We start from the raw sequence: 24,602 nt of genomic DNA on the forward strand, positions 1-24,602 counted from the left end.
TATTGCCCCGGCGTGGCCACGTCAGCACTGGTTCACGTCCCTGTTGGAACTGTCCGTGTCCACTCCGATAACCCTCCCCCTCCATCACGACCTCATCACACAAGACCGAGGTCGCCTGCTCCACCCGAACCTACCGTCGCTACATCTCACGGCGTGGTTTCTCTCTGGCTAAACGATAGGGAGCACGGGTGCTCTCATGAGGTCCAGCAAGTCCTCCTTGGTAGTAGAAAGCCCTCCACAAGAGCGACCTACCTTGCCAAATGGAAACGGTTCTCCCACTGGTGTGAGCCTCACCACATCCAGCCTCTGCAGGCCTCAATCCCATCAATTCTAGACTACTTGCTACACCTCGAGCATCAAGGGCTCGCCCCCGCCTCAATTAAGGTGCATCTGGCTGCCATATCGGCGTTCCATCCTGGGGAGTTGGGGGTTTCGGTGTTCTCCAACCCCACAGTAGTCCGATTCCTCAAGGGGTTGGAGAGGGTGTTTCCCTACTCGCGCCCACCGGTCCCCGCGTGGAACCTCAACCTGGTCCTCACTAAGCTCATGGGGCCGCCCTTTGAACCCCTAGCCTCTTGCTCCCTCCTGCACCTCTCATGGAAGGTAGCGTTTCTCGTGGCCATCACATCGGCTAGGAGGGTATCAGAATTGAGAGCCCTCACTTCGGAACCTCCTTATACAGTTTTTTATAAGGATAAGGTGCAACTGAGGCCGCACCCCAAATTCCTTCCAAAAGTGGTCACGCACTTTCATATGGGGCAGGACATTTGTTTACCGGTGTTCTTCCCCAAGCCCCATACGGACCCCAGCCACCGCAGCCTGCATACCCTGGATGTCCGTCGGGCCTTGGCGTTTTATCTAGACCGCACCAGGCCATTCCGCAAATCGACTCAGCTGTTTATTGCCGTTGCGGAGCGAATGAGAGGCCAACCTATCTCGACGCAACGCTTGTCGGCGTGGATCGTGCTTTGCATACGCACGTGCTACGAGCTCGCCAACGTACCAGCCCCGGAGATCAGGGCTCACTCAACTAGGGCCCAAGCGTCCTCGGCGGCCTTCTTGGCACAGGTTCCGCTCCAGGAAATCTGCAAAGCAGCCACCTGGTTGTCGGTGCATACCTTCACAGCCCACTACGCGATCCATCATCAGACCAGAGAGGATGCGGTTGTCGGCAGGGCTGTGCTTCAATCTGTTATTCCTTGACTCCTACCCTCCTCCAATGGTAAGCTTGTGAGTCACCTAATGTGTAATGGACGTGAACAATCACTCGAAGAAGAAAAAACGGTTACTTACCTTCTGTAACTGTTGTTCTTCGAGATGTGTTGTTCACGTCCATTACACTTCCCACCCTCCTTCCCCTCTGTCGGAGTCACCGGCAAGAAGGAACCGAGGGAGGGTCGGGCCGGCAGGGATATATATACGCTAGAGCGGGGCGCCGCTCTGGCGGGAGGGGAGACCCTGCAGGACCGACGGGAGCCGCTGAGGGGAAAAGTTTCCGACGTTCGTGCACGCAGCGCGCGCACACCTAATGTGTAATGGACGTGAACAACACATCTCGAAGAACAACAGTTACAGAAGGTAAGTAACCGTTTTTTCCCCTCTGTACTGGGATTTGGTGTTTCCTTTAGGATATTGTTGCATTTTGCATTGACCTGCCTCATTTAAAAGGCATGACACACTTTCTCCGTTTTTTTAGCTTAATTTTTTTTATTATCTTCAATAGGCAAACTGAAAATATACAACAATATATTGTACAATTAGGGAGAGAAGCCAAAAACATGCTATAGCTGGCATGGAGACATCATAACAATACTGTTTGCACATGCCTCAGTTAAGCCAAATATTCGATTATATATAAAATATATAAATATTCGATATATAACCATCCATTAAGGAAATAAAGACGGAATGTTTAGCTCCGGAGCAGAGTGTGCACCTTGGAAAGAATAATTACGGTGCTGTTTATTTTGTCATGGGAAAAAAAGTGTCATTTTTCCTGCAGCAAAATGGCACATCCCACAGGACCACATTCCGTTTTACAAACGTATCTGAACAGCCGGCATCAGCTAGACAATGCTTTGGAAGGTGGCAGAAATATCCCAGTGCAGAGCAGAATGAAAGAACAACGAATGTCCGCTCACTTTTTAGTTTGTTGGAGTTTTACTCTGAAACATTCCAAGACCCAAGGGAGAGAACCTGTGTAAAATGTGTTCACAAGTAACGAACTTCAGTAAATTCAACTTAAATATTCTGGACCTTCTACTACCAGAAACTTTTTCTCTGCTGAGTTCATTGTGTAAATCCTCTGGTTCTCTGGACCTGTGTTTGTCACTCAGTGCCCACCCGAGTCCAGTGTGGACTAACGCACAAAGCCCACTACCTGCCATATCCCCCAGAGCCGGACGATGTTCAGCACTAGCCTGCCCAGACCGAGTGAGGATGTTCTCTGCGTTCTTGCAGCTGAACTCAGGTTTTAGAATCAAAGACGTCTAGGACTGGAAGGGACCTTGAGAGGTCATCTAGTCCAGTCCCCTGAACTCATGGCAGGACTAAATATTATCTAGACCATCCCTAACAGGTATCTGTCCAACCTGGTCTTAAAAATCTCCAATGACAGAGATTCCACAATTTCCCTAGACAATTTATTCCAGTGTTTAACTACCCTGACAATTAGGACGTTTTTCCTAATGTACAAACCTAAACCGCCGTTGCTGCAATTTAAGCCCATTGCTTCTTGCTCTAGCCTCAGAGGTTAAAGAGAACAATTATTTTCCCTCCTTGTAACACCTTTTATGTACTTGAAAACTGTTCTCATGTCCTCTCTCAGTCTTCTCTTCTCCAGACTAAACAAACTCAATTTTTACAATCTTCCCTCATAGGTTATTTTTCTAGACCGTTAATCATTTTTGTTGTTCTTCTCTGGACTTTCTCCAATTTGTCCACATCTTTCCTGAAATGTGGTGCCCAGAACTGGACAAAGTACTCCAGTTGAGGCCTAATCAGCGTGGAGTAGAGTGGAAGAATCACTTCTCGTGTCTTGCTTACAACACTCCTGCTAATACATCCCAGAATGACATTTGCTTTTCTTGCACCAGTCTTACACTGTTGATTCATATTTAGCTTGTGAGCCACTCTGACCCCCAGATCCCTTTCTGCAGTACTCCTTCCTAAGCAGTCATTTCCCATTGTGTATGTGTGCAATGATTGTTCCTTCCTAAGTGGAGTACTTTGCATTTGTCCTTATTGAATTTCATCCTATTTATTTCAGACCATTTCTCCAGTTTGTCCAGATCATTTTGAATTTTAATCCTGTCCTCCAAAGCACTTGCAACCCCTCCCAGCTTGGTATCATCCACAGATTTTACAAATGTACTCTCTGTGCCATTAGCTAAATCACTGATGAAGAGATATTGAACAGAACCAGACCCAGAACTGATCCCTGCAAGATCCCACTCATTATGCCCTTCCAGCTTAACTGTGAACCACTGATAACTACTCTCTGGGAATGGTTTTCCACCGTAGAGTAGCTCCATCTAGGTTGTATTTCCCCAGTTTGTTTATGAGAAGCTCATGCGAGACAGTATCAGTATTTTATCTGGCTGTGTCTTATTTTCATTGCAGGAATGGCAAGGAGGCCCTGCCCAGGCTGGGGCCCATTGTGTTAGGCTTGGGCCCTGTATCCAGAAGCAACAGTCTGTGTCCCAGGGAGCTTCCCATCTAACTAGCCAATAAACAGAGAGATGGAGATGGGCAGGGATATTATCTCCATTTTGCAGATGGGAAACTGAGGCCCAGAGTGATTATCTGTGACTTGCCCATGGTCATGTAGGAAATCTGTGGCAGAGCTGAGAGCTGACATCAGGTCAGGAGCTGAGGGATTCTCTGGACCCCCCCAGTGTAGGAAGCTCTGAAGGGTTAAAAACTCACATGGCTTCACTGTACATTGCAGCTGGCTGATAAAATTACCGTCCTGCTTCGTGGAGTCACACAGCATCTGTGCACAAGATGCCCTGGTGTTTTGTAGAGTTCTGTGGTTAGAGGCTTTTCCTGTGGCTAGACTCTGAAGAGCCACTCAGCTGAATGGCAAAGATGTGTCTAGGATCCTCTGAGCTGCTTTGGAAATCAGAACCCCTCCTTCTAGCAGAAAGATGTGATCTCCTGATTCCCAGGCGATGGGGGTCATGCCTGTGAACAGAGCCGGAGGCCACATCAGTCCATGTGCTGCTGCCTCATCAGTGGGTGTTTGTGTGGAGACAAATGTTTGCAGCATTGTTCCATGCAGCTCTGTTCTCTCCAAGAACAAGGGTCCCCCCCGTGCGGTTCCTGTCAAGGGGGCAATGTTGGGGGTTCCCCTCCTGCCTGCAGGACAAGCCTGTGCCCGGCTCTCCTTCCAGGAGTGGATGGGAATGCTTGTTTCACAGCTACAGCAAGGTCACTGATGTTACCCTCAAGTGCCTTTCCCGTGAGTTGAGCTGCTTCATGAGCTCCATCGAGGAGAACGTCTTGCAGGTGTTTTCCCCCACACTTGCCTGCATAGGATGAAACCCCACCTGTGCAGAAGGACCGTGCGTTACTAAAGTGCAAAACAGTGTGAGTGGCACGTAAGTGGTGCTTTGGTCTTGTGCATAAAGGGATTTCCCCCATCCACAGCACTGGCTGTCACAAGCCCCAGCACCTTTGCTGAAGCATTGTTAGACTTTCGTAGCATTTGCATTGTCATTTGGAAATGGTTCTGAAATGTGTCGCCTCCAGATCAGCTTTGAGACCCTCCCTGGCCCTCTGTCCTGCGCTAGAATGCGGCAGGTTCATTGAGGACACGGCTCCCTCAGGCTTGGGTTTGTTAATCACGGAACGACTTACTCAAGAGGTGGCTTCCGCTGATTGCTTTACTTACCACATCAACATGGTGGTCCAAAACCAGGGGAGATACTTACTAGCCACGAAGTCGCTTGTATGACCCCAGCGCCTTCTGGGTGGGGTTATCAAAAGTGCTCGGCCTTGGCGTAACTCTGTAAGCTTCCAGTGACTTCACTGGGAGCAGAGTGAGACCAGCGCTGAGCATCTGCTAGGCCTGCCCCTGGTACTGTAGGAATGCAGGGTTCCGTTAGACACAGTACAGCGGGGCCCATTATCAGATGTAAATGCTCCCGTTGCTTTTCTAGCTGCGTTTATTCTGGGCCAAACTATCTCCCCGTCACCGCTTCCTCTGCAGAGCAGGTTGCATGAAAATCAAACGCTCTCCACATCTCAGGCTGCGAGATGACGCTCACGGGGCATGGTTCTTTTACAGTCCCCTGTATTATTGCACGTGGTGCAGAACATGCCACCAGCAGGCACACGGCACGTTCCACTTTCATAAAGCAGAGACTGGCATGGGCCAGAGATATTGTACATGGTGTTTCTTCACTTACTGAGCTGCAAGATTCAGTCATTCATGATGGCTTAGTTTGCAAGGGGCCTAAACACACAAGAGGCAGCATGCATTGGTGGTTCAGGGCCCGGCATGGGAACAGAATCTGCTCTGTCTGCCTTGCTGTCCTAGGTATGGTGATCCCCTCTGTGAGGTCTCTCAGGCGGGGAGAGAACTCTTGGGAAAGGAGTCATCCACTTCTCCCCACCAAGAAGGAAGCACAACCAGGGGATTGTTCTTGTTTTCTGGGTGGGGGGGGGCTTGTGCCCATTCTCCTAAGCTCCCATCTGCTCCCACTGCTCTCAGCCTGGCAGAGACCAGCTGGCTCCAGCGCATGCCCCATCCTCTTCCCTTGGCCCTGCCTCAGCAATCCGTGGCTTGGGCACACCCATGTCTCTCTGGCCTTTTTCTGCAGCAAGGGAAACCCAACGTGAATCTCACGCTTGTCACTGAGATTGTCGGTTTTCCTAAAATACATGATGGTGGTGAAAATAATCAGCCGTAGTAACAATGGAATAACAGCCGGGGTTAGAAACGTCATCACTTCATTCGAATGAAATCACATCTCTAGCCTGCACTTTGCAACGGTCAGCCCTGGTCCTGCAAGAGGATTGCTGTCGGTGGGACTTCGTGTGGGGCACGGGCCCTGCAGGACTGGGGCTGACAGAGAGGGAGACTGCACCACGTGGATGGGGCAGCAGTGAGTGATGGTAAGAAGCCTAGAGGGGAGTAAGGGAGCCGTGAGGAGAGAGGACTGGGAGGAGTGCAGAAAACCAGGCACATGACCTGAAATAATAAGGGTGAGGAGCTCTGGTTTGCCATGAGAAGAGCCAGGAATCCAGTGAAGGGCACCAGGGTTGGAGCAGAGGGAGAGAAGGTGACTTTAGCAGCTGTGATTTGGATAGTGGATGGGAACTTGCCATCCCATGGGCAGTCTCCATTCCCTACCCTCACCGTGTTTCTGAGGGAGCATTGGCTGGCAGTGACACCAGCAGGGGGAGATCTCTGAGACAGCCATAGATCTCAGAGCTTTGCCAATGCTGGCCTGTGTCATTATCCCTGTTTCACAGATGGGGAAACTGAGGCACAGGGCAGGGATGTGACACAGCAACTTACTGGTCTCCTGACTCCCATGCCTGGCCCCTAAGCACCAGTCTGTGCTGGAGACTAACCCATCATGAACGTTGCAAAATAGTAAATGAAGAAAATCAACTGAAAAGCCAGGATAATGCATCATGAAAGTGTACTTTGTTCATTTATTTTGACAATTGCAGCCTCATTTTAATTATTTATGATTCTACTTTGTTATGTTCTGTAGCCAAGCTGGTCAAAGTAACAAAGTCTTAGCACCGCCTGTTACTGGAGACCTGGGGGCAGCAGGCTGTCGGGAAGTCTTTGTGGAGGTGCGGTGAGAACCCGCACAGGGGACGAGTGAGGTGCTCTGCACCTTGTATGTTGGGGAACACCTTGCTGCTCTCGAAAGCGCCCTTTCTCAGGATTGTTTAGTGAGTTGCTTTTACATTAAAGGCTTTACATTACATTACGTTAAAAGGCTGGTTCCCCTTTGAATGTGAGTCTGTCTTTCATGTGGAAACAGACTTGGAGAGATAGTGACGGGGGTGTGATGGGATCCTCGGGGTACAACCTTGAACTGGGGTACCGCTGTGCCCCCTTAGCGCTCCAGCCTGGGCTGTCTCTCACAGTGCTTTGCTAGTGACAGCCAACAAACCCCTCCAGGTGCTGTGATCACTCAGCACAACAGCATGTGGAGCGCCACACCCAGCTAGATTGCGTGAATGCTCCCTGAGCCACTCACAAATCACACAGGGAAAGGCACCAGCCAGTTTCCCCCAGCTCCCCAGCCATGCACCCCAGACCAGTGTATGGTTATTACCCGTCCGCCCCTCCCTCAATGCGGAGAGGACACGCACCAGCCTTTGTAACTGAGCTGAGATTTCCCAAGCACTTCAACCAAAACACACTGTTTTCGGTAAAATATAAAACAGGTTTATTAACTACAGAAAGATCGATTTGAGTGATTATAAGTGGGAGGCATAAAGGGTCAGAGCTAGTTACCAAAGAAAATAAAAGGTAACTGCAAAATCTAAAGCTTAAACCTTATTAGACTAAACAGTATTTGGATCGAGCAGTTTGCTCACCCCCCTGGATGTTACAGTTCTTAATACACAGGCTTCTCCCTTAAGCCTGGACCAGTCTCCTCGGTCGAAGTCTTTTGTCTTTCCAATGTTCCTATTGCTTCCAGCGTAGGTGGGGGAGGAGAAAGGTAAAAGCATGATGCCCTTGTCCCCTATTTTATAATCTTAGTCCATGTGCCTAGAAGATGCTTACCCAGACGTGCCCTGGTGGGCTTTGCTGAGTCACAGCGTTGAGCAATTCCCCCGGTGTGGTCTTGTGCAATTGTCACTGAATTGCAAACCCCTTGATTACACCTCCCCTGCTGATTAATGGTGGATTAACACCCTCCTGGGAGAATCTCAACCTTACAGCGTATGTCAGTAACAACCATACAGCAAAATCTCATAACTGCATACACACTGATGCTATACGGGTTTCAGCAGATCATGACCTTTCATATGATATCTTACCTGGCCTGCTTGGTCTGAAATATCACAACCATCTAGGAATGATGAATATGGGGGTTACAGGGCGCTATTTTGAGATACAGGGGGTGTTACCTCATTACCTTTGCTGAGGATTCAAAGCCTGGTGCTGTAGCTGTGGGGAGCTCATTCTCTTAGCCATTCTCACTGGGTCTCTCTCTCTCCCCGGCCCTGACGTAGCTCTGCCTGAGACTGGTTTTTCATCAGTTGTACGCACTGGGATTATGCCTGATTTACATCTGTGTGAGAGCAGAATCCAGCCACGTGTCCGGGGTGCTTATTGGGAGGGGTAGCAGCACCGTGCTGTGCGTGAAGAGGAATGCATTAGTCTGCCTCTGCTTTGCTTGTGAGCCCAGCCCTGGGTGCCAGAGAATCTCACGTGACCGTGGAAATGGGGTAAGAATCTGTAGCTGCATCATTCCTAGCAGGCTACATGTCGAGCCGTGTTGGCCATCAAGGGCAATCTCACTGTGACCAGCTGGTGGGCCAGTCTGAGCCGGAGCTGGAGGGATCTGTCGGGTGCCGGAGAACTAGTGGGTCTGCATGTGTGTCATTTCCAGGAGGACTGTGATGGGGCGCAAGAGTCACTGTTACACATGTGTCTGGTCAGTTTGCGCTTTATGCTCAGGCTGATGGATGAACCTCTCGCACTCGCATCTGCTGCCTGCAGACCCAGCACACTGACAACAGAGGGGAGGGATAGCTCAGTGGTTTGAGCATTAGCCTGCTAAACCCAGGATTGTGAGTTCAATCCTTGAGGGGGCCACTTAGGGATCTGGGGCAAAAATCAGTACTTGGTCCTGCTTGTGAAGGCAGGGGGCTGGACTTGATGACCTTTCAGGGTCCCTTCCAGTTCTATGAGATAGGGAGACATGCACTTCCAGTGTGTCCCTGGGCCCCAGGCATGACGAATATTGGGGGTGGAAAATGGATTTTTGCATGTTCTTGATGCAATGGCTTCTTTGCTGGGAGACACGGCAGGTTTTGCTCAAACAAGAGTTCATTTTGCCTGAGAATTAGGGCCTGTTTCACTTGAAAATAATCCAGATCCCCACCTGAAATATTGCACTGAACTGCTCCCAATTTCAAACTCGTAACAAAGTGCAAAAATCTCAAGCCCTGAATAACTTTCCGTGTTCATAGGAATATTTTGCTCTCCTCTCAGACTCTAGGAATTGCAAGGGGCTGGCCCCGGGAGCTGTACAGACCAGTGGCCAGTGCTGGAACTGAAAGCGATGGCTACGACAGAGTAATGTTACTGACCTGCCCGCTCCAGCGTCAAGTGCCATCTGCTCTGTGCAGTTGACTTACAGTTCTCTCTTCTCCCTCTCTTCCAGCCCCTTCTGCTGTGTCCATCATGCACCAGGTCAGCCGGACGGTGGACAGCATTACCTTATCGTGGTCTCAACCTGACCAGCCCAACGGAGTCATCCTGGATTATGAACTGCAGTACTTTGAGAAGGTATCAGCATAGCCTGGGGCCGCCCACTGTTAATGTGGGCATGGGGAGAGGCGGCTCAGACCTTTGCCATCCTTGGGGGAGATGCTTTGGGGGACTGACCATCACAGCCAGAGATGGCATGAGCCCCGGGGGTATGTGACGGCACAACAGGTGTCAGATGCAATTGAAGAGAATAACAGACGGGCACCGAGGCTGACAGAGTCAGTCTGGCGGTGTGTATTAACCCTTTGGATCCCAGGGAATGAATGTGTAGGGCAGTACACGCTGTAGTCTCCATGCGGCTAGCTCTGGTTGGGCGATATAGCTGGGTTTGAAAGGGAATGAGGAGTCACTGAGGAGGAGTTCTTGAGGCTGTGGGAGGAGTGTCCCAACCTTCAATAATCAAGAGCTAGTGGCTATCAGCGCCATTGCAGGCTGGCCCTTCCCTCCAGTTTGCTAAAGCCGAGGTCCCAGGGACTTGTTAGTCCCTTTCCCTGGAGCAGGAACTGTGCTGGCTGGAACCTCGCGAATTGATACACTAGTATCTTGGGGCCAAATTCCTGCTTGCTGGAACTCCACGGAATCAATGGTTTTACACCAGGGATGAATTTAGCTTCCAGTGCCAGTCCTAAGGGCTTCTCTGCATGAGCATTGTTTGCACCAGTGCAGCCTCCAGTGTGCATGTGTTGCACTGGCAAAAGCTGGGCTTGCACTCCCCCGTGTATACGCGTTGTACAAGTACGAAGCTGGGCTTGCACTTCACAATGTATATCTGTAGCACCAGTAGGAAGCAGGGCTGGCACTCCCCAATGTGTATGTGTTGCTCCTGTAGGAAACTGGTCTTGCACTCCCCCGTGTGACTTATCCGGGGATAGAACTGTGATAAGTGGTGCTGGTGCAAGCTCCACTTTACACGAGTGCAGTGCATCTGTGCTGGGGGTCTACACTGATGCAGCTACCCCAGTGCAATGCCCTATGGGACGGGAGCTGATGTGAGAGGTTGGAAGAGATCCAGGTGGAATGGCCCTTCTGAGTGAGAATCTGTCCCTCTCCAAAACCCGCCCCATTCCAGGTGCCACCAGCCCAGCCAGAGAAGAGAAGAGGGATTCTGTGTTATTCAGTGGAACTCACCCTGCACAACAGGAGGAAGTTCACGGGCCAGGACTGTAACTTCCTTTGCATGGTGGGGAGGTGTCTGACGGGCTGGCTTTGTGCTGCCAAGGCCTGCCATGCTGGGGGTCTGTGCAGGGTCGCAGGAGAAGGCCCAGCCTCAGTGAGTGGTGCTGAGGCTTTGGCAGGATGGACCCCGCTGGGAGCGGGAAGTGGGGGGCAGGAGCCTTCTCCTCCCAGGAGCACATCTCTGCCGCAAACTACACATTAAAAAATAAACTCAAAAAATCCCCACCTAATTAAAACACTTTATGATTTAAATGAAACAGAAAATATTTTCCCAGCAGCTGCCCGAGGAAATGATTAATCCCCGTTGCTCCCTGCCCGTGACCTATTTTCTCAGCACCAAGAGCCAGAGGGAGAGGGGGGAGGGGAGAGCCGCTTTGTAAGCTGTAAAATAGGTCCTGACCTATATTGCATAAATCAGAGCCATTTACTTGACCCCTGGAAATGATCCCAGAGAACATAGCGAGTTGGATGGGGAGATAACCAGACAGATCCAGAGAGGGGTCCCAGCCCAGAGACACTCTAAGCAGCAACAGAAGCTCTCGGGGAGTTTATTCGCTCGTTCTCTCTCTCTCTCGGTGGGGGTGTAAATACAGGGAAATGGTCTGTAAAGCCAAAGCTGTGTCCTACGCCCCTGTCCGCTGGGCTGTGGCTGGCTGCTGGAGGAGACTGCTCTCCTCCTTGCTCTTAGAGATTATTGCATAAGAGGCAAATGGTCTTGCTGACAAATGGCACAAATAATGCCAAGATGTAATGGTTCATACAGCTTACAATGCAAATGGCGCTGGGGCCCTGCAGAGGAGCCTGGGCTGGAATTTGTTGCCAGCGTTAGCAGTGGGCAGAAGGGAATATTCTAACCCCAGCCCTCCTTTGCCTTGCAGAGGGAGGGGCTGGTGCCCATGCTACAGTGACACTTTGGGCTTGTTTTGACATTTGGACAAGTTGGTCCTTGTCCTGGCCACTGTCAGCTCTCCACCCTCCAGAAGGTGGGAATGAGCAACAGGGGAGGGATCACTTGATGATTCCCTGTTCTGTTCATTCCCTCTGGGGCACCTGGCATTGGCCACTGTCGGAAGACAGGAGACTGGGCTAGATGGACCACTGATCTGACCCAGTACGGCCGTTCTTATGGTCTTATGTTCACCTTCCTCTGTTTCATCCCCAAAACTGAAACAAGTGTATCTGGTTTTCATTGTGAAATGGCTTTTCATTTCGAAATTGATTTTATTTTAAATTTGAATGCAGTACAAAATGAAAATGTCACAATTGGAATGAAACACTTGGATTTTATCACGGCACAATGTTTTCAATTGACCCCTAAATTTAGTTTCAGAGAAAATTGTAAATGTTGTTGGTTTTGTTCCAGTTCGGAATGAAACCAGTTTCAGAATGTCAGTATTTCCCGCAGAGCAGAAATTCTGAGCTTCAAATAGCTCCAGTTGTCATTAAAACCATCATGTGGGTCCGAACTATGATTTTCATCCCTTGTAACTAGGCCAGACCCAGAAAAACCCCTTTGCTCCCTAAGGGATCTCTCCTTGCTAGATTTCAGCTCCCAACCCCAAGCGGCTTGGACACCAGCGCTGTTTAAAAGTGGCAACTTTGTTCTCATCATGGAAAAAGTGCGCTTGCTCCACTTGAAAACCCAGAATTGTCTTTGCTCAAAGTTTCCAAACAAATTCACTCCTGGGTAGTAACCAGCCCTGGAGAATTTCAGCCCCAAAGCTTGTGAGCACCTGAAAAATGGGGGGTTCCAATGGAAAAGCTTAGGGCCCCTTAATAGACAGACTCTGGACTCATTAGGGAGTTAAGAGAAGCAGAGGCCAGAAAGCCTTTCTCCAAACCGTGCTGGCGTTTGGTGCAGGTTATTTTGCATTTCCTGTCAGTGTCACACAGGGAAAGGACAAAGAATAATGGAAGAACGGTTGGGCTTGGCATGCACAGGAAGGTGTTTGGTGGCCAGCTGTCAGCCCTGTACAGACACCTCTGTAGGTGTGTCTGCGCTGCCCTCCGGGGATGTGATTGCAGCTCTCCCGGCTAGCTGTAATCCAGCTGGCACAGGTAGCAGAGCAGTGAAGCCCAGGCTAGCTGCACAAGTAGTTCTCAGGGGTCCAGGAGGGCTCGTCCAGCCCCTTTTGCAGCCAGTGTTGCTGTGGCTTCACTGCTGGCAGGACTAAAACTAGCCCAGCTTTGCGCTATTGGCATACCGTGTGCACGTGCATTGGTAAGACCAGGCTGCAGAAGCGAGACTGAGCAGGAGGGGGCTGGGCGGGATGGGAGCGCTGGGCCCAGGGCTGTGAGAGCGGAGGCGCAGTCCGTTTGTTCGCTGAGGGAGGGGAGCACTGGGAGGGGCAGGGAGCCCTGCTGTATGTTCACGTACTAATCCCAACATCCCCAGGGCTGGGGAAGTCCAGACTCAGGGGGTAGTGGGGCCTGCCCCAGCCTGTGACACATGAGGCTTCTTGAGAACCACATCTCCCCCGAGCCAAGGCTAGGAAAGAAACGGGGAGGCATTTCTAAGTCATTCCATGTTACCTGGGCAGCTCTGGAGCGGGGCTGGGCTGGGGAAAACCGTGTAAACTCATCAAGTGCTTGTTGCAAAAGGTGATGGACAAAACACTGACATTGGGCCGGTTCCAGCCCCCATTGTGTGGGGGGTGGGGGTGAGGTGGCCCTAGATCCAGCCCGCGATTCCACGGTGCTGCCCACGTTTCAAAGCCTGCAGCATAAGACAGAGAGGACACTGCCCTAAGTAATGGCCTAGCTGGCCCTGCTTGGGGCTTGGAGCTGACGATTCTTCCTTACTTGTCTGCTGGACTGATTCCTCCTAGGAAGAATGTTCTTCATCCCCTACCAAGTGAGCTGGTCTAGCTCCTCCTTGCAGGCTGACAATCCCGCCCCCAGATTGTTAGTATCCCACCCTCTGTGCAGCGCAGTGCCCTGAAATGCCTGAAGGCACCACTCCTGGACTGACCAATGTAAAGCAGGTTCAAGAGGGAGGATTTTGCCTCTGGACTGGGAGGTTTGATGCTCTTTCCTTGCAGACCAGGTGCCTATTGAGGCTGTGAGTGGCTTCTACCCAGCACCCAGATGTCTTGCATGATGCGCTCAGAGCACCTGATTCAATATTGTTCTAAAGCAGCTCGCCTTGCAGGCGCAGGCTGGTTGGCTGCTCCATTTCCTTAAGGGGCAGATTAACTTGGCAATTGCAACATTTTCATTTGGGCCTCACTGGCAGGTTTTGATGATCAAAGGGACCTGCCTCTCCAATGTATTTATAACCCCCAAACCAATCCCAGTGCCACAGTGGAACAAAGGAGAAGCGCATACTCGTGGAGATTAGCACACCCCTCACAATGCCCTAAAGGCCCAGTTACCCCAGGTTACCTCCACCGCACTGGTGGTGCACCTCCTGGGAGTGGAAAGGTTCAGTGCTACAGTCCTCAATACTCCATTAGTAAACAACATGTCCTAGGAGAGCCCCACCCGGGTTATAACAGCCTGTACCTTATTGGAAGATTGTTACCAGGTCCCCGCTTAACCTTCCTTTCTCAGGACTAGACATGCCCAGAATCTTCCTTCCTAGGCCAGACTTTCTACACCTGGTCCATATCTGCCTTAAAATGTGGTGCCCAGAACTGGACACAGGACTCCAGCTGAGGCCTCACCAGTGCTGACTAGAGTGGGACAGTTGTCTCCTGTATCTGACATACATCGCTCCTGTTAATACACCCCAGCATGATAGTCTGTTAACTCCTAGTCAGTTTGTGATCCATTATAATCCCCAGATCCTTTTCAGCAGCACCACTGCCTAGCCAGCTACTCCCCATTTTGGAGCTGCGCGTTTGATTTTTCCTTCCTAAGTGAAGTACTGTGCACTTGTCTTTATAAAATTTCATCCTGTTGATTTCAGATCAATTCTCCAATTTGCCACGGCTGTTTTGATTTCTAATTCTGTCCTCCAAAGTGTTTGCAACCCCTCCCAGCATGGTGTCATCCACAGATTTTATAAGCATTCTCTCCCTCCGTTACTCAAGTCATTAATGAAAATATTGAGTAGCACGAGACCCAGTACAGCCTCCTGCCCACAGGGGGTAGGAATGGAGCAATTGCCCCACACTGGCCCCACCCACAGGGGGTAGAAACGGAGCAATTGCCCCACACTGGCCCCGCCCAGAGGGGGGTAGGAAGGGAGCGATTGTCCCCCACTGGCCCCGCCCACAGGGGGTAGGAATGGAGCAATTGCCCCACACTGGCCCCACCCACAGGGGGTAGGAAGGGAGCGATTGCCCCCCACTGGCCCCGCCCACAGGGGGTAGGAACGAAGCGATTGCCCCACACTGGCCCCGCCCACAGGGTGTAGGAAGGGAGCGATTGCCCCCCACTGGCCCCGCCCACAGGGGGTAGGAAGGGAGCGATTGCCCCCCACTGTCCCGCCCACAGGGGGTAGGAAGGGAGCGATTGCCCCACACTGGCCCCACCCATAGGGGGTCGGAGGGGAGCCCTGCTCACAGTAATCCTGTATGCTGCTTGGAACATTTGAATCTGCTTTATCGAAAGAGAGGCTATTGGCCGGGTTAACTCCCTGCTCATCAGGAAGTGCCAGGGGATTGTTCACTGATTTCAATGCCAGGGTCCATTGTGCCCACCAAGCCTGACCTCCTGCATGTTACAGGCCAGAGACCCTCGCCCCGCGATTCCTGCAGCCCGCCCAGAACTGGCCGCTGAGCTAGAGTGTATCTTAGAGAATTTGTTTTTCCTTCTGAGGACTGTCCAGCCCTGTCTGCTGCTCAGAGCTCAGATCTGAAAGCTCTGGGCATGGGCTTGTTGCTAACCTTGCTGGAGGCCTCTGTCGGTCAGCATTTGGGGAGCTGGGTGAGGGAGCTTGGGGGTCAGGAAGTGGTCCATAGGAAGAGCACTTGGACGGACAGGTCTATTAATATTGTTGTTATTCATTAATCTTATAGTGTCCCAAATGTGCCGGGCACTTCCCAGACAACACAGAAGGATGTGGTCCCTGCCCCATGATGCAGTGACTGCGGGTGACAAGCAGTGGGGGCGGGGGGCTGGGGGCAGATGGTGAAGAGGGAGTTCATGATAAGCATCTCCAGGTAGTTCTGTTTGATTTGATAGGTCTGGTGGGAGAAGGAAAGAGGAAAGGGTTGAGCTGGCAGGCCAGGCAGTTTGTACCAGGGAGAGGTGAAGCCATAAGTGATCCAGAGAGGCAGAGGTGTCAATTCTTGTAAGGCCTGAGGCAATGGAGAAGGGGGAGCCAATGAGGAGACTCAAACAGGGGAGAGCCTTGGTCAGATTCACCTGGAAGATCATTTCAGCATCCACATTTTGGACATCCTGAAAGGGGTGGTAGGGAGGTCAGAGTGGGTAAACAAAGTGAATGGGGACAAGGGACGGATAGGGCATGGCGGGGAAAGGGCTGGGGAGGGGATGTATAGGGATGCTGGGGAGGCCACAGAGGGAGTGGGGATGGGTAGGATATAGAAATGTAGGGCTGGAAGGGACCTTGGGAGCTCATCTAGTGCAGCCACCTCTGCTGAGGCAGGACCAAGTAAACCTGGACCTTCCCTGACAGCAGGTTTTTTTCAACCTCTTCCTAAAAACCTCCTATGATGGAGATTCCACACCCTCCCCAGTAGCCTTAGTCCAGAGTTTAACTATCTTTGTAGTTAGAAAGTTTTTCCTAATAGCTAATCTAAATCTCCCTTGGTGCAGATTAAGCCCATTGCTTCCTGTTCTACCGTTAGTGGACAAGGAGAACAATTAATTCCCGTCCTCTTTATAACAGCCGTTAACATATTGGAAGACTGTTATCAGGTCCCCCCCCCTTAATCTTCCTTTCTCAGGACTAGACAAGCCCAGAATCTTCCCTCCTAGGCCAAGTTTTCTACACCTGGTCCATATCTGCCTTAAAATGTGGTGTCCAGAGCTGGACACAGGACTCCAGCTGAGGCCTCACCAGTGCTGACTAGAGTGGGACAGTTGTCTCCTGTATCTGACATACATCGCTCCTGTTAATACACCCCAGCATGATAGTCGCCTTTTTAGCAACTGCATCAGACTGTTAACTCCTAGTCAGTTTGTGATCCATTATAATCCCCGGATCCTTTTCAGCAGCACCACTGCCTAGCCAGCTACTCCCCGTTTTGGAGTTGCGCGTTTGATTTTTCCTTCCTAAGTGAAGTACTGTGCACTTGTCTTTATAAAATTTCATCTTGTTGATTTCAGATCAATTCTCCAATTTGCCACGGCTGTTTTGAATCCTAATCCTGTCCTCCAAAGTGCTTGCAACCCCTCCCAGCATGGTGTCATCCACAGATTTTATAAGCATCCTCTCCCTCCGTTACTCAAGTCATTAATGAAAATATTGAGTAGCACGAGACCCAGTACAGATCCCTGTAGGACCCAACAAGAAACATCCTCCCAGATCCCACATGGAGGGGATGGGGATGGGGATGGGGATGGGAGTGGGTCGGATGTGGAGGGAAGGGGATGGGAGTGGGTAAGATGGGAACGGGGTGGAGACAGGGAGTGGGTAGGCCGTGGAAGGGATGGAGATGGGGACATAAGTGCAGAGAAGGGCGACCCTTCACATTTGTACAGAATGAAGAGCATGGTTCATTCACAGCAGAAGAGTCATTATCTCCATCCAAATTCAGCTTTTGCTACAGGTGGGTCCCCCATGCAACAGGCAGTTTCCATTTCTATACCAAGTGGGACCCTGGTGCAAACCCCTGGAGCGGGAGACCTGCAGAAGCAGAGACTTTATTGCTCCCCTATAGGGGAATGGGAAAACTGAAGGGGCTTAAATGGGAACCCGCCTAAGGGCTAGAGCCATACACTTGGCGTCTGTGTAACCCCTCAGCTGGCCCCACTCCAGCAGGAGACTGCTGGGGCCTTGTGCAGGCACTACTGGCCATTGTGCTCTTCACAGCATCTTGTCTGTCTCATTAGCCAGTGTATGTCTTGGTATTCACACTCTTCGGCACTGGGGGGTTTGCTTCCTCACTAAGCAGGCTATATTCCACTGGGTTGTTTTGGTAGGGTTGCTTGTAAGTTCTAGGGGCTAATGGGGAAAAGGAAGAGAAACCAAAGAGGTGTGTGTGTGGGGGGGGCAGATGGCCTGACTGCAGAAGCATGGACTTTGCAGCACCATATTTGCCCCCCAGATCTCCCTTTCACAGCGACACTGAGCTCAGGCTGCCCTCCCACCCACCCACCCACCAGTAGAGGGACCAGCATTTAGATGCTTGTTTCTCTTGTCGTTCACTCAGGGCCGGTGCTACCCTTAAGGCGAACTAGGCGGTTGCCTAGGGCGCCAAGATTTGGGGGCGCCAAAAAGCGGTGCCCCCAATTGTTTTTTTACAGCGTTCCTCCCCGAGCGCGCGGTCGCCGCTCCACTTCTCCCGCCTCCCAGGCTTGCAGCGCCAATCAGCTGTTTGGCGCCGCAAGCCTGGGAGGAGAATTAGAGCGGGGGCGGCGTGCTCGGGGAGGAGGCGGAGCAGAGGTGAGCTGGGGTGGGGAGGTGCCGCACAGCTCCCCGGGCCGGGGGGTGGGGAGCTGCTGCGGGGGTGCCTCAGGGCGGGGGGGGGGAGCTGCCGCAGGGCTCCCCACCCCAGCTCACCTCTGCTATGCCCCCTCCCCGAGCACGCCGTCGCTGCTCCACTTCTCCCGCCCAGGCTTGCGGTGCCAATCAGCTGTTTGGCACCGCAAGCCTGGGAGGAGAATTAGAGCAGGGGTGGCATGCTCAGGGGAGGAGGCGGAGCAGAGGTGAGCTGGGGTGGGGAGGTGCCGCACGGCTCCCCGGACTGGGGGGGTCCGCGGAGGGGAAGGGGGGCGCCTCAGGGCGGAGGGGGGGGGGCGGGGAGCTGCCGCAGGACTGGGGGGGGGGGGGGCTCAAGGTGGAAGTTTCGCCTAGGGCGCGAAACTTCCTTGCACCGGCCCTGCGTTCACTCAACCAATCCCTCCAACAGAGCTCTCCTGATCCCCGGGTATTGAACAGCGTGCTGGGAGCTGTCGCTTTGCACCGTTTGCCAAGGTTCGCTGCTGGCCTCAGAAGCGAGGAGCTGCTTCACTCAAGCACCGCTTAGCCCCATGGCTTCCCCAATCACTGAGTTGTTGCCCCCCCAGAGGACCCCCGTGCAGATGCTCCCTTCTCTCTGGAGCCCTGGTGGCAGCTGTCCTGGGTGCAGCGAATGCAAAGCTCCTCATGCCCGAGAGGGGCCAGGGCCTGGGCTCAGCTCTCTAACAGCAGGTGTCGTTTCCTTGGCAGGATCTGAGTGAATTCAATGCCACAGCAGTGAAGAGCCCCACCAACACCATGACTGTGCAGAACCTCAAAGCCGGCACCATCTATGTCTTCCAGGTGCGGGCACGCACCGTGGCCGGCTACGGCCGCTACAGTGGCAAGATGTACTTCCAGACCATGACCGAAGGTGAGACAGGCAGGCAGGTCCCTCTGCGTAAAGGGGCAGAGACCAGGATCAGGGCTTTAGCAGGGTGGGCTGGTGCCTTCTGCTGCAGGGCTGTGAATCCCCCCACCCACCCTACCTGGCAGGGCTCAGGTGAGCAGACAAAGAGGGGTGGGCACAGAGGTTCTCCACGGGTTCCCACCAAGCTGGGACCTGCAAAGGGTTCTTTATTCCCCCCTCACCCATAGCCAGGGATGGGGCAGAAGACTCACGTTCCCTCTCCCCCCTGCACTTTGGGGAGCTGCATCCCCCACCCACATGTGAGCTTGACACCTGCGGGGGGTCTCACGGCGCAGTAACGGGTTCCCTCCATCCTGTGTGCCAGCTGAATACCAAACCAGCGTCCAGGAGAAGCTGCCGCTCATCATCGGCTCCTCCGCAGCGGGTCTGGTGTTCCTCATTGCCGTGGTCGTCATCATCATTGTGTGCAACAGGTGGGTTACCGGTGAGCGTGCCACGCGCTGTCCAGGGACAGCCCCACCACGCTCGGCCTGGCACGGCCCACGCTGCTCGGTCTGGGGTGGTGGGAGAGGTGAAGGGTGACAGGGCATGTGGGGTGGGGGAGGTGAGAGGCAGAGGGCAGATGGAGGTGGGGGAGCTAAGGGGAGAGGCCAGGTGAGGGCAGAGGGCAGGCGGGGATGGGAGAGGTGAAAGAAGAGGACAGGTGGGGGTGGGGGAAGTGAGGGGAGAGGGAAGATGTGGGGGGAGGGCAGATGGGGACGGGGGGTAGAGAGGGTAGAGGTTATTGGGACTGTGTGGGCACGGTGGGACGGTGCTGACATGCCCCATGCTTGGAGCACCCTGCCCTGCTGTGCCCGTCCCTTCCCTGACCCTCTCAGTGCTCGCTTTCCTTTCAGAAGACGGGGCTTCGAGCGAGCCGACTCCGAGTACACTGACAAGCTGCAGCACTATACCAGTGGCCACAGTACGTACCGCGCACCCGTGCCTGGCCTGGGGGTCCATTCCTTCTTCGGTTCGTTCTCTCATTCCCTCTTTCCCTGTGTAGAGTGTGAAAAACCCACTGGGCCCAGCCAGGCTCCGGGCCCTTAGTCTGAACAGGAAGGCCCCCTGGTGGTGGCTAGTCCTGCTGGAAACACCCTCACCTCCCTCCCGGTCAGTTACCTGGGAAATGGGGCACCATGGAGCCAGGGGGTCACTTTAAGGAGCCATTTGGGGAGTCTTCACCATGAACCCGACTTTTTGATTTAGGGGCCAAACTTAATCTGGAATTTATTTGACAACTTTATGGTTCATAGCATGAAATTAATGGCTCTGCACGCTCCGTGTCCTCTAGAATCCCACCCCATCTAGAGCATCCTCTAGAACCTCTGACCTCCTCAGAGAGCATCCTCTAGAACCCCACCCTCACCCAATTGTAGACCCCCACACCCACCTCACTGCGCGTCCTCTAGAACCCCGCCCCACTTCACTGAGTGTCCTCTAGAACCCCACCCCGCCTCACTACACGTCCTGTAGAACCCCATCCCGCTTCACTGTGTGCCCTCTAGAACCCCCCACCTCGCTAGGTGTCCTCTAGAACCCCACCCATCTTCACTTTGTATCCTCTAGAACCCTGCCCTGCTTCGCTGCACGTCCTCTAGAACCCCGCCCCGCTTCACTGTGTATCCTCTAGAACCCCATTCACTACCTTGCTGTGCATCCTTTAGGGCTAGAGTGGGCAAACTACGGCCCATTGGCTGGATGTGGCCTGCGAGCCGTTTTAAGCTGGCCCGCAAGCTCCTTCTGGGGAGCGGGGTCTGGGACTTGCGCTGCTCCAGCTGCGGCGCTGGGTCGGGGGCCTCACCACGCGGCTTGGCCCCGCTCCAGTGCACCAGCCGGTGCGCAGGGTCAGGGCCGCTCCACGCGGCTCCTGGAAGCCGCGGCATGGCCCTGCTCCGGCTCCTACATGCTCCAGTGGGAGCTGCAGGGGTGGTGCCTGTGGATGTGGCAGTGTGCAGAGCCACCTGCCCGCGCCTCTGCATAGGAGCCGGATAAGGGACATGCCACTGCTTCCGGGAGCCGCTTGAGGTAAGCGCCACTTGGAGCCTGCACCCCTGAGCCTCTCCCCACGCCCCAACCCCCTGCCCCAGCCCTGATCCCCCTCCCACTCTCCAAACCCCTCGGTCCCAGCCCAGAGCACCCTCCTACACCCCAAACTCCTCATCCCCAGAGTCCGCACCCCCATCCAGAGCTCTCACCCCCTCCCACACCCTAACCCCAATTTTGTGAGCATTCATGGCCCGCCATACAATTTCTATTCCCTGATGTGGCCCTCGGGCCAAAAAGTTTGCCCACCCCTGCTCTAGGGGGAAAGGAATAAACTACGCCAATATAAGGCATCTTTTTACTGGTATAATTGTGCCCACCCAGGGATTGTACCAGTACACCAGTTAAAAATTACACCCCTGACAACAGGGCTAGGTCCACATAACTTTCTAGTGTTGACCCGGCCTTATAAGGTGTTCAAATCTGCATTCACATTTCCAGCTAGCCGCTAGCAAAGATTGTCCCATCTCACGGCTCGGCTGGCCTTAATGTCTGCACAGCCATTGAATGAGCTCCAATGTTGTTGTTGTTATTGTGCTGTTGTAACTGTGGTTGTCACTTTGCCGACCGATAAGAGCCCCAGACGCTGCTCAGTGTCCCAGCCGTGCCGCCCTAGCGGCGAGTGTGGCTTTGTTTGAAGTGTCAGAAACCCCTGAAGCGCCATACAGCCTTTCGAACCCCCTCGGCTCGCACTCTGGAGAGAATGGCCTTCCTCGCATCCTGGCTCGCTGGCCGGTTCCCATCCACTGCCACGGCCCCAGGACTGGCACTTCTGGCTCTGGTGTGCTCATGAAGCTCCGTGCTGGACCCCACTGCACGCTCTGTTCCAAGGCTTGGCTCCCAAGAGCAGCCCAAGTTCTGTGGCAGGCTAGGATACGGCTGGTGAAAGGCTCTGGTGGGCAGAGCCAAGTCTCTGGTAACAAGCGGGAAGCAGGGCGCTCAGTGCCGGCTGCCCAGCCCCCAGCAGTGAGTCCAATGCGCAGTGGGGCAGTCAAAGCTAGTGGTGAGTTCCAGACCGGCTCCCGCCTGCGTGTGCTGCTCCGGCTGGCAGGGGGAGCTTGGCTCTTGCACCTACCGTGGTGTCTTCAGCCTCCAGGCCTGGCTATGTCTGGGTCACCAGTGTTGGGTCCCTCCCCCTCGGGGTACCGTTATCTGTGGGGAGGCAGTGTGGGCAGGGCACCAGCGTGGATTCTCCAGCTCCCTGGCTCTGCCACTGATTTGCTGTGTGGCCTTCAGTCAGTCACTTAGACTAGCATTTTCATAGGTGGGGGTGTAAGGTTGGGAGCCCAAGTGCATACTGACGTGGCAACATAAAAGTGCCCAGCTAGTCCTAGGTGCTAGGCATCTCTAGCTCCCCCTGCCTGAGTTACTGGAGGTTTGCCCAGGGGGGCTGAGAGCAGAATCTGGCAGCTTTCCATCTCAGGCTGGTCTGCTGGCCAACATCTGGATTCCCCCATATTCAACTCCAAAATGACAGTGCTCCGGGGGGGTTTGGATCCCGGGCTCAGGTTCTGTGGTCACTGCGATGGCTGTCTCGCTGTAGCACAGCTGGGCCTGAGGTCCCTAATACCTGAACCCTGAGGGTGCGCTGGGCAGACGGAGGCAGTCTCTGAAGTGCTGTTGCTCTCTTTGGGGAAGCCGGGGGGTTGGCTCAGGATGTGTCTGCTGCCCGAGCTGCAGGAGCGTCTAGTGTGGAGGAATTGTACTTAACCATTTTCGTTGTTTGCAAGTAGCTCCTTTGGCCTAGGACCCAGGCTCCTCCGTGGCTGATGAGCCCCTGTGTTCAGGAGGGGCCTGCTGACGGGGCTCTGTGCTCGGCCAGCGAGAAGCTCTGCTTGGATGGTGCGCTTCCCATGAATGCCACATGCTTGTCCACATGCCTCTCTCCTGCACATGCTCCCGCTGTCTGCAGGGTTCAGAGCCTGCCCCTTGCTGCAGCAGCATCTCTCTCTTGCACGCACGCACGCATGCACACAGACCCGGGTACACACGCACGCATGCACACAGACCCGGGTACACACGCACGCATGCACACAGACCCGGGTACGCACGCACGCACACAGACCCGGGTACACACACACGCACACAGGCATGCACGGGTTCTTCCTTTCTTCTTGCTGTCTGGCTGTCATCCCGGGTGCCTCTGTCTGTCTGACTCTCTCCCTCCACCTATTCGCAGTGACTCCGGGAATGAAGATTTACATTGACCCCTTCACCTATGAAGACCCCAATGAGGCCGTCAGGGAATTTGCAAAGGAAATCGACATCTCTTGTGTCAAAATTGAGCAGGTGATCGGAGCAGGTAGGCTGGGCCACGTTGGGCTGGGCTCTCCATCAGCCCCACAGCCTCCTCATGGTAGCCAGGCCCAGGGGCTAGGAAGGAGCTTGCTGAGCAGCTTTCGCCAGTGAGACAGGGGAACTAGCTGTGGCCAGTAACCGAGGGATAGGGCCAGCCCCTGCACGTCCTGCTATGTGGGATGCCCAAGCTCAGCACCAAGCGGCCCGTGTCAGCTGGCACTGGGTGCTCTGCGGGCAGCACACTCAGCCCTGCAAGGCAGGGACACCGCACTGCGCTCTAGAAGGCTGACGCCCAGCTGGCTGACCCAGAGGGAGCAGGATTTAGCGCTCCTCAGCTGGAAGGATGCCTGGGCCTGAGGAGAAGCATTTGGCACAAAACAAGGGGGAACAGCGGTGAGATTCCAGATGAACTCAGCCGCCCCCAGAAAAGAGGTGGGCAGGTATTATGTGTGTGTGGTGTGCATGGGCCAGCGTGCAAGGAGATGTGTGTGCGGGTAGGATGTGTCTGGGGTTGGGTGCGTGGGAGGGGGGTTCGTGGGGCTGGGTGCGTGGGGCTGGGTGCATGGAGGATGGGTGTGTTTGGTGGCGTGGGAGCAGCAGGGTCCCATGCAGAGGGTCTGAGTGGCAGGGCAGAGCACTGGGGAGGCCAGCAGTTTGTAACCTGTGCTCTCTCCCATCTCAGGGGAGTTTGGGGAAGTGTGCAGTGGGCACCTCAAGCTGCCTGGCAAGAGAGAGATCTTTGTGGCCATCAAAACGCTGAAGTCAGGTTACACGGAGAAGCAGAGACGGGACTTCCTGAGCGAGGCCAGCATCATGGGGCAGTTCGACCACCCCAACGTTATCCACCTGGAGGGGGTGGTCACCAAGAGCGCCCCTGTCATGATCATCACCGAGTTCATGGAGAATGGCTCCCTGGACTCCTTTCTCCGGGTACGAGGTGCTGGGAAGGGCAGTGGCAGTGGCAGAGGGGATGCTGGGACCGGGGGGGGGGAGGCGGCAAGCGGGGCCCAGCCCTTGCTGACTCACCTTTTCCTATGGCAGTGCTACACCCCTCCAGGCCAGCAGCATTCACCCTGCAGGCTGAGAGCCGCCGCGCGGTGCTCTGGAAGGCTCTGCCCCAGGGC

At 53.8% G+C, this 24,602-nt stretch overlaps 1 protein-coding gene across 1 annotated transcript in view; it reads left to right on the plus strand.

Moving 5' to 3' along the window:
• EPHB2 (EPH receptor B2) overlaps positions 1 to 24,602 on the plus strand; it is a 203,604-nt gene that overhangs the window by 158,634 nt on the left and 20,368 nt on the right. The window contains exons 6-11 of the mRNA XM_065421228.1: positions 9,369 to 9,493; positions 18,936 to 19,098; positions 19,460 to 19,568; positions 19,992 to 20,107; positions 23,360 to 23,482; positions 24,161 to 24,408. Coding sequence (XP_065277300.1) covers positions 9,369 to 9,493; positions 18,936 to 19,098; positions 19,460 to 19,568; positions 19,992 to 20,107; positions 23,360 to 23,482; positions 24,161 to 24,408 — 884 coding nt within the window. The remainder of the gene's footprint in view (positions 1 to 9,368; positions 9,494 to 18,935; positions 19,099 to 19,459; positions 19,569 to 19,991; positions 20,108 to 23,359; positions 23,483 to 24,160; positions 24,409 to 24,602) is intronic.

The sequence above is a fragment of the Emys orbicularis genome, chromosome 22 (genome assembly GCF_028017835.1).
Source record: "Emys orbicularis isolate rEmyOrb1 chromosome 22, rEmyOrb1.hap1, whole genome shotgun sequence".
NCBI classification, from domain to species: domain Eukaryota; kingdom Metazoa; phylum Chordata; order Testudines; family Emydidae; genus Emys; species Emys orbicularis.